General features: G+C 44.1%; 1 protein-coding gene across 1 annotated transcript in view; it reads left to right on the top strand.

Annotated features, from left to right (window-relative positions):
* Positions 1-18,240, top strand: part of LOC119410418 (ectonucleotide pyrophosphatase/phosphodiesterase family member 2) — a 303,683-nt gene that overhangs the window by 211,762 nt on the left and 73,681 nt on the right. Inside the window, exons 8-10 of the mRNA XM_037677330.1 lie at positions 4-173; positions 9,606-9,651; positions 10,004-10,143. Of these exons, the coding sequence (XP_037533258.1) occupies positions 4-173; positions 9,606-9,651; positions 10,004-10,143 (356 nt within the window). The remainder of the gene's footprint in view (positions 1-3; positions 174-9,605; positions 9,652-10,003; positions 10,144-18,240) is intronic.

The following is an 18,240-nucleotide window of genomic DNA, read 5'->3' on the forward strand; positions in this document are numbered from 1 at the left end:
CAGATTTGCTGGGTCTCAAACCGGTCCCCAACAATGGAACCCATGGCAGTTTGAACCACCTGCTGAGAAGCCCGCCCTTCCGACCCACCATGCCAGAGGAAGTTTCCAGGCCAACAGCCTCTAACCTTGTTCCTGTGGTAACAAATGACTTGGGATGTATCTGTGATGAAAAGGTCAGCTATGACAACAGTGTTATACTTGAGCACAGCATGCTAGTTTGTGTCAGCTCATCTCACATTTATTAGGCTATGTTCACGCTGCAGGCCTTATTGCTAGACTCTGCTATGTAGCTGAGATAAATATTTCATTTAGGTTAGCATAGGTTGACTTATCACCAAGTTGATGATCTTGAATTCTTTTTAATTACTTTTAAGGCGTAGTCCAAATGGGGATGTTTTCTTTCCCAAAAACCAACTTTTTACTAGTTATTTCTAAAAACTATTCTTGTAAACATAACATTAATTCTTGAAGTGGTTGTATCCGCATGGCGAAAAAAAATGCTGTAGTAATTATACCAGACCTGTGTGTGGCGATGTTAAGCTGCCAAAAACACACCAAAAACAGGAAACGAGACATGTTGTTAGGATTTGTGTCAGGAGCGAACCCAGAGTGCAGGACAGGGACTCAACCCGGCAGAAATACAAAAATAGGAATTTAATGATAAATGAAAGTACAAAACAACAAGCTGACGGGGCAGCAAAACTTACATGAGCATAGGAAGGAGGCACGGGAAACTCAGGAGACACAAGAGACACAGGGAACTCGAGGAACCAGGAAGACTCAGGGGAAGACACCAGAGACCCAACGAAGACGACGCGACGAAGAACAAGACAGAACAGACTGCTTATATACAGAGACAAGACGAGACATAATTGTAGACAGCTGGGACGAGACACGGGTGGTAACAATGGAAGCTAATGAGGGAGCACGAGGGAAACAGACACAAACCGGGCCACAGAAAAGTACCATCCTTACACATGTTCAATTCACATAAAGCTCACAATCTGGGTAGCAACCATAGAATGTATGCCCTCCCACTGCAGCCCATGTCACACAATTGTGGTTGTCAGGCTGGATGCTTGTTTTCAGTTGATGATGGAGAAATTGGAGGAAGAAGATTTGGTGTCTTGTTGTTAACCGTGGAAAAGCGCTAGTTTGTAAATTTGTCACAATGAGATAGCCATTGTTTCCCACAGACAGGCCTGACTGAGGCGCACTCCTTTTCATTCATCACATCCATGACTGCCCGGGGGAGGCACACTCTCTCGGTTAGCGCAGCCATGAAGAGCTCAAATGTCTCCTCGCTGTGTCCTCCATGCACAAAAATTGTCTATTCTTTTTTTCACAAGTTATTTGGCTATCTGTACAAGTTTAATTTCACTATCTTTATCATTTTTGTTGGAACAGTTGCAATGATATGATGGCTGTATTTTCCAAACGCCTTGGCTAGCAGCTCCTCAGCAGAGCACGAATAACTTCAGCTGACTGTAGCAGCTTTTAATAAACAAACACGCCCCCAAAGTTCTGACCGATCACACAATACTTGGTACATACCCTGTAAGAAACTTATTTTATTATTTATTTATTTATTTATTAACCTTTATTTAATCAGGCAAATTCCATTGAGATCACAGATCTGTTTTTCAAGTGAGGCCTGGGCCTGAATGCAGCCTAACATGCATGTTTTTAATCTGGGGGATGAAACCGGAGTACCCAGGGAAAACTCACGCAAGCACGAGAAGAACATGTAAACGCGAGACAGAAAGACCCCAGGTCCAACCGGGGATTGAACCCAGGACCTTCTTGCTGTGTGGCAACAGTGCTAACCACTGAACTGTTGTGCTGCCAACTACTCCTGGCTGGGGGCAAAGCACAAGACGAGGTCTCAATGATGGGTGCAAGTAGAAAAATACAACATTTTCGTCATGCACCTACGTCAGCAAGACACAACTTTGGCACTTCTTATGGACTATAAACCAGGCTTAAGTCCTTTTTGTGAACTGTCAACAAAGTGGAACTACTATGTGTTACATTATAGTAGAAGACCACAAAAGTGCAGCAAGTGCTGACTGGGAGTTGTGTCAGTCTAAATACAATATGTGGACATATTAGACAATTTTAAATACAGTATCCAAAAAAGGACAGCTGGAGGAAATGGATATTTCTCGCAATGTTCAAAACATGGGCTATTTTATTCTTCACATATGTTTGTCTTTTTAAATGATTCCTATTTCCTGTATTTTTGTTTATCAGAGTCCGAGCTTCTTTATTTGTCATTCGTGCACCACATGTGGTGGAACGAAATTAGGTTCAGTGTCCAAGTTACATCCAACAATAAATTGTAAATAGAAAAACAGTAATAAGAGCTAAGATGTGAACTAAGAAAAACGTTAACTAAACCCACTCTAAACACTAGTAGCATAAAAACAATATGCCGAACAGCAGCACGAACATGAGTCTGTGTGAGCAGATGAGCACATATGAACACAACAACATGAAACAGATCAGCAGCAACATGATGTGATTTTTCACAGTGATTATTTTGGTTAGATATTCATGAGTCTTAACAGCCTCAGGGTAGAAGCTGTTCCTCAGTGTAGTGGTTCTACACTTAATGCTCCTCAACCTCCTTCCTGAGGGGAGCGGGCAAAAAGTGTGTGTGCTGGGTGAGTGGGGTCCTTCATGATGCACGTGGCCCTCTTCCTGCATCTGGAGGTGTAGATGTCTGTGATGGTGGGGAGACTGACTCCAACAGACTTCTGTGCAGCCTTCACCACTCTCTGCAAAGCTTTTCTTTCTTATATTTCTTTAGTACAGTTTTATTGACAGTCTAGTACAGTGGTAAAAAGAAATTTGGCCTTAGAAATTTAATGTAATATTAAGTTTTTTTTTAACTCTGCTCTCTTTAAGAAAATATTATTGTCCAGTCTAATCTATTGTAGGTTAGGTTAGAAGTAGGATATCTCCATTTTTCGAACAGTTCTTTTAGGCTCTCCACAAAAAAAATGCAAAGGTGGTGTTTCGAGATATTTTCACTCTGGATTCCAGTTTTGAAAAATACAATTTAGAGGCTCCTAAAACGTTTTCTGTGTGGATGCAAGGATAAAACAATCAAAACATTTGTGTATTCACTAAAACCATTCCCATATGGACAGAGCCTTATTTTCATTAGACTTGAGCATTCTGTTCTGCTCCTTGTGTGCATAACAGAATGCTCACTTAAAGGAATGCATATCACCCGCCTCCTTTCATGCTGAAGTTTTGAACTAAAATCAGCTAACAGTCTGAATCTTCACGATCTAATGTGATATTACGAGTTCTCGCAATATTTGATAGTATTTAAAACATGTGTTGGAGATGACTCCACTACTACCTCATCAAGCTTGCTGCATTATCTATAATTTTTTAGAAGTTATAGCCATTTTGCCTTGGCAAAGTTTAGTTAGCTGTGGTGGCCATCTTGAATTGGTTTGACTGCAAACATTAGTCAGTTGTAGATGTACAGTACATCCAGTGGTTAGTTTCTGGTAGATTCAATAAAGTTAATTCAACGATTCATGAGATATTTTACTTACAAACACTGTTGATAGTGTCAATTAAGGTCAAAGTTTTAAGCCAGACTATCATGCAATGTGTAGTGTTTGGAGAATTTACTGGGAATGACTCTCAGCTACTACCACACCAGATTTGAGCTCAACATCTGTAAAATTGACCAAGATAAATCCATGCATGTGTCTTTTAAGGTAAGGTGACTGTGGTGGCCATCTTGAGATGGAATGACTTGAAAAGTCAACCTGATCCAAGATGGTCACCGCAACTAATCAGTCTTAACAATCACTAAAATGTTGATAGCTCAGTCAGGTTTACAGATTGAACTAACATTTGTTGTGACTGTAGCTGAGAATCATTCACACGTACATATTTAAAATTTTGGCATGAAAGATGGCGGGCATTGAGCATTTCTTCAAAGAATGCTAGTTTTATTGTTTATTTATTTGTTTGTCAGTTTTGTTGTTGTTCTTCATATACAGCTGAGTTGTAAAGTAATTGCATGCATGCCCCTGATTATTGGACCATGTGTCTGTTTGATGTGTCTTCCTATAGAGCTGTAATAACCTTGTTGCATTGTTGCTTTCTGCAGCAGAGCTGGTGTCAGATCAGTTTATTTCACAAAAAAATGTTGTTCAGAGGCAACCAGAATGTACAGTTGAAACAAGATTTTTACATACACCATAACAAAAGACATCAGTTTGTCTCACCATCTGACATGAAATCAGACTAAACCTTTCCCATCAGTTAAGATCCCCCACTTCATTTCTATTTGCTAAATGCAAGAATAATGAGAGATTATTTTTAAAGATTCCTTTGATTACTTTATTCAAGCTCAAAGGTTTACATTCAAAGATGACCTTTCCTTTAAACAATTTTTGGGAGCCCAGATGATGATGATGTCATGGCTTTTGACAGCATTTGAGCTAACTGGACACACTGCTTCTTATTGTGATACCGTGGGAAAATTAAAAGAAATCAACCAAGATGTCATACCTCTGGAGGAAAATGAGGAATCTTACAGTATCCCAACTGTGAAATACAAGGGTGAGAGCATCCAACCATCCACCCATCCACTCATCTATCCCTCCATCCACCCATCCCTCCATCCACCCACCCATCCATTCATCCACCCATCCATCCACCCACCCATCCATCCATCCATCCATCCATCCATCCATCCATCCATCCATCATCCACCCACCCATCCCTCCATCCACCCATCCACCCACCCATCCATCCAGCCACTCATCCATCTACCTATACACCCACCCACACATCCATCCATCCACCCATCCATCCACCCACCCATCTACCCATCCATCCATCCATCCATCCATCCATCCATCCATCCATCCATCCATCATCTTCCTCTTGTTCCAGAGTCTGGTCTCAGGGGCAGCAGCTTGAGCAGGGAGGTCCAGACATCTCTCTCTACAGCCTCTTCCAGCTCTTCTGGGAGGACCTCAAGACGTTCCCAGACCAACAGAGATATGTAGTCTCTCCAGCGTGTTCTGCGTCTTCTCTGAGGTCTCCTCCCAGTCTGCCATGCTTGAAGCATCTCCCTGTGGAGGCAGTCAGGGGGCATCCTTACCAGATGCCCAAACCACATCAACTGGCTCCTCTCGATGTGGAGGAGTAGCGGATATACTCCGAGTCTCTCCTGATAACTGAACTTCTCACCCTGTCTTTAAGGGAGAGTCCAGCTACCCTGCAGAGGAAACTCATTACAACCACCTGTATCCACGATCTCATTCTTTCAGTCACTACCCAGACTTCATGACCATAGGTGTGGGTAGGAACATAGACTGACCAGTAAACAGAGAGCTTTACCTTACAGCTCAGCTCCCTTTTCACCACAACAGACCGGCACAGAGTCTGCAATACTGCAGAAGCTGCACCAGTCCATCTGTTAATCTCATGCTCCATTCTTCCCTCACTGTGAACAAAACCCCAAGATACTTGAAGTCCTTCACTTGAGGCAGAATCTCACCCTTGACCTGAAGAGAACGATCCACCCTTTTCCAACTGAGGACCATGACCTCAGATTTGGAGGTGCTGATTCTCATCCCAGCCGCTTCACACTCGGCTGCAAACTGCTCCAGTGAGAGCTGAAGATCACGGCATGATGCTGGTGAAGATTCTCAGTCATCCAGGACATGATGAATTCAAAAAATGTTCAATACAAAAACAACTGGACTTTATTTTTAACAGAAGACGTTTCGCTCCTCATCCGAGGAGCTTTCTCAATTCAAAGAGCAGTGAGTGAGAGATTCAGGTTATAAGGCTGACTGAGATAAGACACACACACATACATACACATACCAGCAGTCACATGCTGAAGTGCCCCTGGGCAAGACACTGAACCCCACATAGCCTCTGATGTGTGACCCATCAGTGTATGAATGTGATCTAAAACACTGATTAGTCTCATTAGAATGATTTGTTCGATTAGCTTTGTAGAGATGTAGACTGCTGTATGAATGGGTAAATGAGGACACAGATTGTAGTGTAAAGTGCTTTGAGTATCTTGATCAGATAGAAAGGCGCTATATAAGTACAGTCCATTTACATATGCAGATTGGCAATTCACACCTAAACACCTTAACAGTAAGAGTCTTTTGTTACTCTAATTCACAGACGAGGCCCCTCTGTTCCCATCAGGTGTGAAAACCAACTGGGAATCTGTCTTAAAGTTGCATTATATGTTTTAGAAAGTGGAAATCTGAGGCCTCCTCCTCTGTTAAGAGACAGCTTTTCTCTTTTTACATAAATTGCTTCCTTCACCCCCCTCTCAAACCATCTGTGTTCTCAGTCCAAAATGTGCACATTTTGGTCCTCAAAAGAGTGTTCCTTCTCTGTGAGGTGGAGGTGAACAGCAGAATCTTGTACTGAGGAAGAGCTCTCCTGTGTTGAGCCATGCGTCTGTGAAGAGGCTGTTTAGTTTCTCCACTGTAGAGGTCTGGACAGTCCTCGCTGCACTGGACAGCATACACTACACCACTCTGTTTGTGTATGGGTGTTTTGTCTTTAGGGTGGACCAGCCTCTGTCTGAGAGTCCTGCTGGGTTTGAAATGTACTGGGATATTGTGTTTTTTTCCGTCTGTTTTGATTTGTTGTGGGTTGGTTTTCTGTAAACTTCAATGTTGAGGCTGTCCTCTCTTTCCATCTGAACCAAATAGTCCAAAAAAGGCAACTTGTTGTCGTTTGCATCCTCTCTGGTGAACTTGATGTTGTTATCGAAGTTTACAGAAAACCAACTCACACAGACCAGTATCTTCTGTTTGATTCCCACCATCCACTGGAACACAAACTCTCTGTCATCAGAACTTTACAACATCGGGCCGAACGCGTCCCCACAAAGACAGAAGGGAAAGAAAAGGAAAAGAAACACATCCCAGAAGCTCTCCAAACATGTAGATATCCTAACTGGGCTTTTGTCAAGTCAGCGAGGAAATCTACAAAACAAACTAATAAACAGAAAAAGGAAAACAACAGATGGAAAAACGTTGTCATCCCTTATGTTGCTAGAGTATCAGAGAAATTCAGAAGGATTTTCAACAAACACAAGATCCTGTAGTAGTCACGTAGGTACGTGCCACTAGTTGTAGTATGACAATATATGAGATATATATGCATACTTTTTCACGAGTTCCTCATCTTTCTGGCTGTGTAATGTCGTGCATTGAATTTAACAGAAATGTAACGAGAGACGTTATTTATCTTTGACCCATCAAAATGAATGCGGTCATTTATTTTCAGAATCAAAGTTTAACATCAAACATTTACATTAATTTGGCAAAATATGAAAATAATAACAGACAAGTTTCACAGAAAAGGGACATCGATCACTCGGCGGTGAACGAGGACTTTGCTTCAGATATTTCTAAAATATCTGTACTGATTTTATGAGAAAGAGGAGAGTTTTAAGATGAAATGGAGATTTATCTTACAGAGAAATATGTGAGGGAATTAATCTGTTTGACCAGAAATTGCACGCTCCATCAGATATCAGCTTGCCCACGGTACACTTGGTCGAAAATAGAACCATCTACCTTGATGATGAACTCAGCGTCGGCGTAGGTTCCTTTCTGACTCTTTTCAGCGTCTCCGTGAGAACTACCAAACCCTCAGAGAGTCGTACGTGGTTTTCAAACAGAAATTATAATCCCAAAACGTCTCTGGATCATCCTGAATGCATTTGCACCCAAGAACCATGAACTCCTTTCATTCTTCAGAACTTCTCAGACTCTTAATTGTCAGCAACTCTCTAGTTCTTCATCTCCTCAGGCTCTCCAGCTTCTTGAATTCTCACATGAACTGGGAAGTTGCCACATTTAAAATGGGTCGACTTCCGGTTCATTTGAGAGCTTTTGATTGGTCGATGGACCAGGAATAGAGGTGTGGTGTATGATGTAAGATGTTATCATAAGTCAAGGATTGTTTTCAACATACAGAAAAGATTATTGCAGACGACCAGACTTCGTGGAGTCTCACGCTGTTGTATCTTCTCAAATAGTAAAACATGACATTTCTTCTCAGTAAACATTTTAGTTGACCGAAAACCGACCTTTAACATACTTACATTACTTGGCTCATTTCAGACAGAGAATCAAGAAATGCATATTAACCTGATTTCTTCTTTGAATGAGGAATAAAAATCATTACTTACTGCTTATGTAAAATAAAAATGAGTAGTTCTTTCCAACCTGTAAGCATTGAATGGAACTAACACAATTTGATTATCAAACATTTGTAAAGCAGTAATGATTATAGAGAATTGTCTTTTCTGCTTGATTAATTCAAGAAAGAAAGTCACCAGATGGCTCAGACTGTATTCAGATCAATGAAAATAACAGTCCCTGTCCATCTGATAGATTTGAGGTCATCAGGGTCAGATCAGGGTCAGATCAGGTTCACTACAATCCCAATACATTTCAAACCCAACAGGACTCTCAGACAGAGGCTGGTCCATCCTAAAGACAAAACACCCATACACAAACAGAGTGGTTTAGTGCATGCGGTCCAGTGTAGCGAGGACTGTCCAGACCTCTACATTGGAGAAACTAAACAGCCTCTTCACAGATGCATGGCTCAACACAGGAGAGCTACTTCCTCAGGACAAGATTCTGCTGTTCACCTCCACCTCACAGAGAAGGGGCACTCTTTTGAGGACCAAAGTGTGCACATTTTGGACCGAGAACACAGCTGGTTTGAGAGGGGGGTGAAGGAAGCAATTTATGTAAAAAGAGAAAAGCCGTCTCTTAACAGAGGAGGAGGCCTCAGATTTCCACTTTCTAAAACATATAATGCAACTTTAAGACAGATTCCCAGCCGGTTTTCACACCTGATGGGAACAGAGGGGCCTCGTCTGTGAATTAGAGTAACAAAAGACTCTTACTGTTAAGGTGTTTAGGTGTGAATTGCCAATCTACATATGTGTGTGTGTCTTATCTCAGTCAGCCTTATAACCTGACTCTCTCACTCACTGCTCTTTGAATTGAGAAACCTCCTCGGATGAGGAGCGAAACGTCTTCTGTTACAAATAAAGTCCAGTTGTTTTTGTATGGAACATTTTTTTAAAAACACGGCATGATGACGCCAACATGAATACATCATCTGCAAAGATCAGAGAAGGAATCCTGAAGCCAACAAACAGGACCCCCCCCCTCCCCAGCTGCACCAAGAAATTCTGTCCATAGACAGAGGTGAGAGTATCATGATATAAAGAGAAAATAAAGTAAATATAAGATATAAAATTATAAAAATTAAGTAAAATAAATAATTGTGTGAATCCTCCCTCATGTAAAACAGGAAAGATTTAGTTTGATTTGATGCCAGACAGGTAGAATAAAGTGATTTTGACCCAGCTCTGTCCTGTGCTGTTTGATTTGATGTCTGCTGTGTTTGTGATTTTCATGTAGATCTCTGGCAAGTGGTTGTTTCAATCTCCAATCTTTTTGCAGTTTCGTGTAAAAAATAGAGGCCAGAGAGGTTTGAAAGTGACCCTTGTACGAGGCTATAACCTGGAGTCACTCTGGCTCTGTCTCTTACAGAACAAAGTGGAGGAGCTAAACCAGCGATTGAGGCAAGCAAATGATGGTCAGTTTGATGTGATGTCCATGAAAACATTAGTGATGAGTCGTTAGGGTTTTTTTGCTGGCTTGAATTATTATAATAAATACCAGTATATACTATGATATACAGGATTGATTTTCTTTTATTTAAACTAGAGAAAGTCATGAGTGTTTTATTGGAACTGAATTAAGTACCAGAATAGATCATGTTGAAGTGAAGACTTGCTCACAGTCCCTGGTATTTGCCTCAGTCAAACTGCTATTTTTGTGATTTCCACTCGTACAGGTCAAATTTACTAAGTTTGAATTGAATTTAAACAAACGTTTCTTCATTGCTGCCTCTCTGTGCTCTGTTCCTCCGTGTCTTTGTCTCTCAGACAGCAGGAATCTACCGTTTGGTCGACCTGCTGTTCTTTATCCTACCAAATACACCATCCTGCACCACAGTGACTACATCAGTGGCTACAGTGAAGCTCTCTCCATGCCCCTCTGGACATCATACACTGTCAGCAGACAGGTACTGCTCATTCGCTGTGCTTTGCTTTTGGGCTGCAAAAGGCCAACCTTTACATCTAACCTAAAATGGAAGACAGAGTCAGTCAGAGCCAGAGTTTCTTTATTGTCAATCGCACCTCATGTGATACATGCAGTGGAGCAAAATTATGTACACAGGGTCCCAGTTACATCCAACAATAAAATGTAAAAGAAAAACAATGATAACATCTAAAATATGAACTAAGAAAAACATCAACTAAATATACACTAAGCACTCATAACATAAAAACATTACGTCGAACATCAGCACAAATATGAACATGAGTCTGTGTGAGCAGATGAGCATGCATGAACACATCAACATGAAACAGATCAGCAGCAACATGATGTGATTTTTTTTCACAGTGATTATTCTGGTTAGAGATTCATGAATCTAACAGCCTCAGGGTAGAAGCTGTTCCTCTGTCTAGTGGTTCTACACTTAATGCTCCTCAACCTCCTTCCTGAGGGGAGTGGGGAAAAAAAGTGTGTGTGCTGGGTGAGTGGGGTCCTTCATGATGCAGGTGGCCCTCTTCCTGCATCTAGAGGTGTAGATGTCTGTGATGGTGGGGAGACTGACTCTGACAGACTTCTGTGCAGCCTTCACCACTCTCTGCAAAGCTTTTCTTTCTGCAGCTGTACAGCCTCCATGCCACACGTTGATGCTGGAGCACAGGATGCTCTCCACTGCACACCTGTAGAAGGAGGTGAGGACTGAGCTTCCCAGACCAGCTCTTCTCAGCCATCTGAGGAAGTAGAGTCTCTGATGAGCTTTCTTGATCAGGCTGGTGTTGTTGTTGCTCCAGCTGAGGTTGTCATTCATGTGTACACCCAAGTACTTGTAGCTGGAGACCACTTCTACCATAGATCATCTTATGTTCAGGGGGGTGTAGGTGTTTTTGTTCCTTCTGAAGTCCACAATCATCTCCTTTGTCTTCATCACATTGATGTGAAGGTTGTTCTCTTTGCACCTGCTCTCCAGGTGTTCCACCTCTTGCCTGTAGCTGGACTCATTATTGTTTGTGATGCATCCCACCACCGCTGTATCATCTGCAAACTTTACAATGTGACAGCCTGGATGGGTAGCTGCTCAATCATACGTGAGCAAAGTAAACAGGAGAAGGATCAACACACATCCTTGAGGAGAGCCAGTGCTGAGGGTTATGGTGGAGGAGGAGAAGTTGTGGATCCTCACTAAATGTGGTCTGTTAAGAAGTATAGTACCCAGTTGCAAATGGAGGAGCTTAGTCCTAGTGTGAATAGTTTGTCCATCAGGGTTTGGGGGATCATGGTGTTGAAGGCGGATGTGAAGTCCACAAAGAGCATACAGACGTAAGAGTTCTTCTGCTCCAGGTGGTTGAGCGCAGTGTGGACAACAGAGGAGATGGCATCTTCTGTTGATCTGTTCTTACGGTATGCATACTGGTGAGGGTCCTCGTTGATGTTGATGGTTGTACCAGGAGAGTCTACTTGAGACAAAAATTATGTTGCTAACTCTCAGTTCTGAGAAAGTGAATGGTTGTTTGTCTCGTTCATCTGTATTTGGCCCTGTGATGGACTTGCGACCCGTCCAGGGTGTACCCCGCCCCTCACACAGTGATTGGTGAACTTGGGCACCAGCGGCCCCCGTGACCCAAAAAATGGAATAAACCGGTAAAGATAATGGATGGATGGAAGCATTAAAGATCTTTATTTAAAAGAAGGAAATAAAAGAAAATAGTTGAACACTACCTTCTTTACACAAAGGACACATGAAAAAGAATAAAAAAAGTAGAAGATATTAGAGAGCTGATGTTACCTTATCCATACCATACCACTTTATTTATAAAGCACTTAAAACAGCTACAAAGCCAACCAAAGTGCTGTACAGACAAAACAACAGGTAACACACAAAGCAAAATACAAAATGAGATAAATCAGAATATAGATATAAAAACGATGCAGATAATAACGACAAACCAGTGTGGAGCGTACAGGATCAAAACACAGATCATCTGGTGTTGAAAGCTACTGAATAGTAGTGAGTTTTTAAACGGGACTTGAAAACCGAGAGGGAGGGGGCCTGTCTGACAAGCAGAGGTAACTCGTTCCAGAGTCTTGGTCCTGCTACAGAGAAGGCCCCGTCACCTCTGCGCTTAAGACGAGTTCCTGGAACTGTGAGGAGCAACTGGTCCGCTGACTTCAGGGAGTGTGGTGGGACATACGGTTGTAGCAAATCAGAGAGATGGGGGGGGCGAAACTGTTCAGTGATTTGTAGACATACATGAGTATTTTGAACTGGATTCGAAAGTGAACCGGTAACCAGTGCAGTGAGGCCAAAACTGGTGTAATGTGCTCTCTTTTGCCTGTACTGGTTAAAAATCGGGCTGCTACATTCTGGACCAGTTGTAGTCGTGCAATGGAGCTCTGACGAAACAGGAGCAAATTGCAGTAATCAAGCCTAGATGTAATGAATGCATGTATTACTGTCTCCAGGTTATTTTTGGAAAATATGGGCTTCAGTATAGACAGCCGCCTCAGTTGGAAGAAACATGATTTAACAAACATGTTTACATGATTGTTAAGCTTCAGGGAAGGGTCCATTATCACACCCAGATTAGTGACTCTTTGTTTTTCTGACAGGGTTAGAGTGGAGAGGTCGATACAGTGGTTTGTGATCGTGTCGTTGGGAGGGAACAACATGACTTCAGACTTCTTTTCATTGAAACTCAAGAAATTTAAAGCCATCCAGTCCCTGGTGTCAGCCAGGCAGTTGAGCAGCGGTTGAATAGAGCATGTACCATTCTGTCTTAGGGGGAAGTAAATTTGACAGTCATCGGCATAGAAGTGGAAGGGCATGTTGTGTTTCCGGAAAATAGCACTGTAGTGTTCTAAGGGCTAGGTTAGCTTCGCAGCTTCACTACAATTATATTTCAAATAACGAGTTCTCTCTTTTTTGAGCTAATTACAGCCATGTGACGGAAGTAACTGTGCGTAGATGGTTTAATCAGTGACATGAGACGTTAATTTTCTTTCACCCATCAAAATAAATGTGGTCATTTATTAACAGAATCAAAATTTAACATCAAAACATTGTACATTTGATTAGACTGATCTGGTTCTGATTAATAAAACTTGGCACGTTTTACTTAATAAAAACAACAGACATTTCTGAAGGCATCTGGATTAATTACTGGCAAGATAGAAGTTTAAGAGCTGCTGCCTCTCAGCGAGCAGGTCCTTGGTTCAAACCCCGGTCCAGGGGCGTTTCTGGGTGGAGTTTGCATGTTCTCTCTGTGCATGCGTGGGTTTTCTCCGGGTACTCCGGTTTCCTCCCACAGTCCAAAAACATGCATGTTAGGCTGATTGGTAACTCTAAATTGTCCCTAGGTGTGAGTGAGAGAGTGAATGTTTGTTTGTCTCGTTTGTCTCTATGTGGCCCTGTGATGGACTTGCGACCCGTCCAGGGTGTACCCCGCCCCTCGCACAGTGATTGCTGGACATGGGCACCAGTGACCCCCGTGACCCAAAATGGAATAAGCGGGTAAAGATAATGGATGGATGGATGGATAGAAGTTTAAAGATGGGAAAAATGGAGGAGTTTAAAGGGAGATGTGGAGGAAGATGTATGTCTGTAGACCAGAACAACAAGCTCCTTTCAAACGCAGTTCGCCCGCGGTACACTTCGCGTGAAGCTGGTGACGACTCTTTACCTTGGCAGAGGATGGGTCCGCTATGGTCAAGAGGTCCCTGGCACGCTGCCGTTCAGCGTCTCCTCAGGGCGGCTGCGACTCGGCAGAAGTCGTGAGATACTCCGTTCAACAGAACAAACTTTCTCAGAAGTTGTAGGGCATTCGCCTGGTGATAGTCACAGCGAGGCGCCGTGACCACAGCAGAGATGGATGACTCCATCAGACTGGAAAACTGAGTCCGAAGTTCTACTCAGCTGTGGAAAAACTCCAGAACTCCAGAACAGCTAGAGCTGAAGAACAGAACTTCACTCCAGAATTACTCCACAGAACCTCAGAAGACTATAGTTCCAGGAAGTGTCGAGTTTTAAAGAGTTCTGCTTCTGGTCACTTTAGTAAGTCCTGATTGGTTGAAGCAACCAACAGGGGTGTGGTTCTAGTGATGTCAGAGGGTTTTTACAAGTCAAGAAAACAGCAAGAATGTTTTAGGAACAGACAGAGAAATGTTTTGGCAAAGTGAGAAACACTGCAGGTGCCAGTTTCTTATTTACTGTCTGAGAGTTTTAAAATCACGACAGCCCGTTCTAACAACTTGTTTTTGACTGTCTCTTACTTTTGACCGCCATCACTCCTTCTCATTTCAGACAGAAGATCAAAATGCATAATTACTTTGTAAAATAGACATTTAACTTGATTTCTAATTTAAATGAGGATTAAAAAATCATTAATACTGTTTCACATTTGATTTAAAATGAGTGGTTCACTTCAACATTTAAAAATGGTATGAACTAAACACACTTTGATTTATCAAGATATTGTAAAATAGTAATGAAAATATAAAAGAAGAGTGTTCTTTCAATTGATTACTTCAGGATACAATTAGACAGTCTCTGGATGAGCTAATTTGTATTTCTGGATTCAAATCAATGAAATAACAGTTCCTGTCCCATGAAGGTCCTCAGAGGCAGGTTTTGGTCGGAGGCCTAGTCCATTACAGCACCAAGCGGCAGCAGGTATAAAGAAAATATGAGGGGACCCAGGATGGACCCCTGTGGAACCCCCCACTTAAGCTCTGCCTCTGCAGAACTAAAATCCTTGATGGAGACACAAAAGGATCTGTCAGCGAGGTAAGATCTGAACCAATTGAGGGCTGATCCTGTGACGCCCACCCACTGCTCCAACCTAGCAATGAGGATCTCATGGTCGATGGTGTCAAAGGCGGCTGTGAGGTCCAACAGGACAAGCAGCAAAGAATCACAGGTATCTGTGAATCTGAAAATGTCATTAAAGACCTTCAGCAAGGCAGTTTCAGTGCTGTGGAGAGGTTTAAAGCCAGATTGGAAAAGCTCTAAGATGGCGCGATCCTCCAGGAAGCACTTCAACTGGGACTCAACTATTTTCTCCAGTACTTTAGAAACAAATGGGAGTTTGGAGACAGGCCGGAAGTTGGACATGACTGAGGGGTCAAGGTTTGGTTCTATTTCGTATAGGCTTCGCCCTTTAAGAGCTGTCGCTTAGTGGGTTTATCCCGTTACGCGGAGCATTACACTGAAAAATTTAGTCCACGCCCACTTGCTGTGTGGGCCCCACCCGGTCCATATAAATTACATTAAGAGCGGGAAATCGGCTCCCATTTTTTCTTCAGCGAGCTAATAGCACTGTCAGAAGAACGAAGAAGGAAAGTTGTGTAGATGACCAACCTTTGTTAAGAATGCTTGGCCCGGCAGTCGACCTCCGGTCGTCCGGTGAGTTCTCCTCCCCGAGGAGAAGCTGACGAGCAGTCTTATTTCAAGGTAAGCGCCGAGGAATATTTCTCAGTGACAGGTCACTACACGCTGGACAACGCCATCTTGTAATTTTCCTCTTATCGCCGACCCTTGGAGCGAATCGGATGGTTCCTCCGGGACAGGCGGTGCTCAGCTGCAGCCCCCCGCTGCTCATTCCCCCACCTCGTTTTGCATCAGCGATCACACTGCTCCCGGCCGACGGCGCCCTCAGGGGTTGCCCGGCGTAACCCAGGAGGCGGCTGACATGAAGGGACCCTTTTTTACGTCCCACGCCTTTCCCGCCAGTTCGGATGATCTGGCAGGAAGGTTGTTTACTGGGTTCCATTCCGGCTCACCATCTTGATCCATATGGCCTCGTGTTCCCAACAGGACGTCCTACGGGCGAGGCCACAGACGGGTTCTTTCCTGGTAGATTGGGGGGCCGATCTCCACAGTCCGCACCCATCTCCAGAGCAGGGGTTCACTGAGCGGAAAGTCCCTCCGTGCCCCCTGGAGCCGAGCCTGATGGAGGCTTCATTGAAGCAAGATGTCGAAGTGGACCAGCGTCCCGTGCCTCCGGTTAGCATAACCGAGACGGTGACACCGCTCTCTAACTGAGCTCACCAGCATGTGTTCCACATGGCCACAGTGAACAACACGTCACGCTGTTGGCGTACATGTTCAGAGGTGGGAAGAGACGGTGGCCCTCTGTCCTTCGGCTCGCTCCGCTCTCGTAGCAGCTGCTTGCTAACGACGCTGTCGGCCCCTGCAGTAAGCTCCGTCTACAGGGCAGCTGACGTCATTCTCAACCGGTGCGCCTCTTTTGCTGTCTGCCGCCCCACATCGCAGCCAGAGAACGAGGTCCCAGAGATTCTCCTGGCTCATCACTCCACCTTCCTCTCAGGAGACCTGCAGGAGCTTTGTTGGAGGTCCTCTTTTCATCAGCGAGAGATCATTTCAAGATGCTCCATGGCTGCACAACGCCTCCCCAGCTCTGCTACGCCAGCCCCTCCCGTCAGACATCCCCAGCATCCGGAAGTTCATTTTTTTCCCGGACTTCGCCAACAGGGGGCCCTCTAGGACAACAAACAAAGCTCAAGGGAAGGTAACCAGGTGTCCGGTTACTGGAGGTGTGTTGATGACACGATGTAAAATAACATCATTTTATGATGAAGTGTCCTTTAGCCAGGCTGTCAGCATGGTTTATCTGACAAGCGGCCCCATCACACACACTCATCACGAATGAGCCTTTTTAAGGTTGTTTTTCATTCACTGTCAGCGGTGCCGATACGTGCTCCCATGGCATGAAAGCGCGCACGCAGCTCTCAGCGCCCGCCGTTCACGTCAATGTTAACGTGAGACCATGGTACGAGCTCAGCAACGTATCTCGCTCTCGGCAGGAGCGACACACGTTTTTTTCATCGCATTGGTGTCAAACGCGTGTTCCCATGGCATCAGCAGCTTCACAAGCCTCACAGCGGCTCAGCTCCGGCATCTTCGAAGAAGGTTTTCTGAATTAATACTGTAGCTCGTGGAATCCCTCAAAAGTTCACGTGACTCGCAGCCAAGAATGAACGTGTTTCTGCAGACCGAGCCAGTGGTAACCTCGCTCCACCGATGCCGCACGCTGCTTCCTGACCGCACCAGTGCCAACGCGCGCTCCCGCAGCGTCAGCAGCTTCACAAGCTTCACAGCGGCTCGGCTCATACATCCTCGAAGAAGGTTTCCTGAATTAATATTGCAGCTCGTGGAATCACTCAAATGTTCACATGATTTGCAGCCAACAATGAACGTGTTTCTGTAGACTGAGCCAGTGGTAACCTCGCTCCACCGATGCCGCGCGCTGCTTCCTGACCGCACCAGTGTCAATGCGCGCCCCCGCGGCAATCCTGGCTTAAGGCGTCGCATGAATGAGGACGCGCACACACGACCCTTCAGGGCACGTCGGCTCATACGTGCACCCGCTTCCCGAACGTTTACACGGAGCAGCTGCACACAACGTGAGCACAACACAGATGAGCTGCTTCCCGCAGCATCAGCAACACACAACGTTTTGCATGCTCGGGGACGCGCGTGTTTTTTTTTTCTTTCTCACTCAGCGCGCTCCAGCTCACATCAGCATGCATGTGAGTTTCACAGCATAAATGCGTGCCCGCTTTATAACTTATAAACGGGTGGCGATGAGCGCGCGCTCCAGACGGATGGGCGAACAGTTTTTATCCGAGGATTCACGCTGCAGTTCAGCTCAAACCCCTGTGTGGAGGAACTCGTGACGTTTTTTCTGTCATTTATTAACAGATCTCGTCCCCTCTCGCAGAAGCTCAGGAAATTCTGTTTTAAATGTAATTTCTAGAGTCTCAGAAGGAGAGGAAAACGCAAGGTCCCTCTCTCATCACTTCCTGGTCCCAATGAACTGGAAAGATGAGATTTATTCTAGATTGTCAATTTCTGAACTGTGAGAAACAACACTCCATTATGCACCCAAACCGCTTTAATCCTGCTTTATCTGGACACCTGCTGCTGTTGAGCAGTTTGTACAGACAGGTGGCAGCAGTGCAACTCACGTGAACCGGTTGAGTGATATCAGCTGTTTTCCGTCAGCAGACCTACGTCACACATGTCAGTTTCTCACAGAGGCACACACAT

The sequence above is a fragment of the Nematolebias whitei genome, chromosome 5 (assembly GCF_014905685.2).
Source record: "Nematolebias whitei isolate Nwh7 chromosome 5, NemWhi1, whole genome shotgun sequence".
NCBI classification, from domain to species: domain Eukaryota; kingdom Metazoa; phylum Chordata; class Actinopteri; order Cyprinodontiformes; family Rivulidae; genus Nematolebias; species Nematolebias whitei.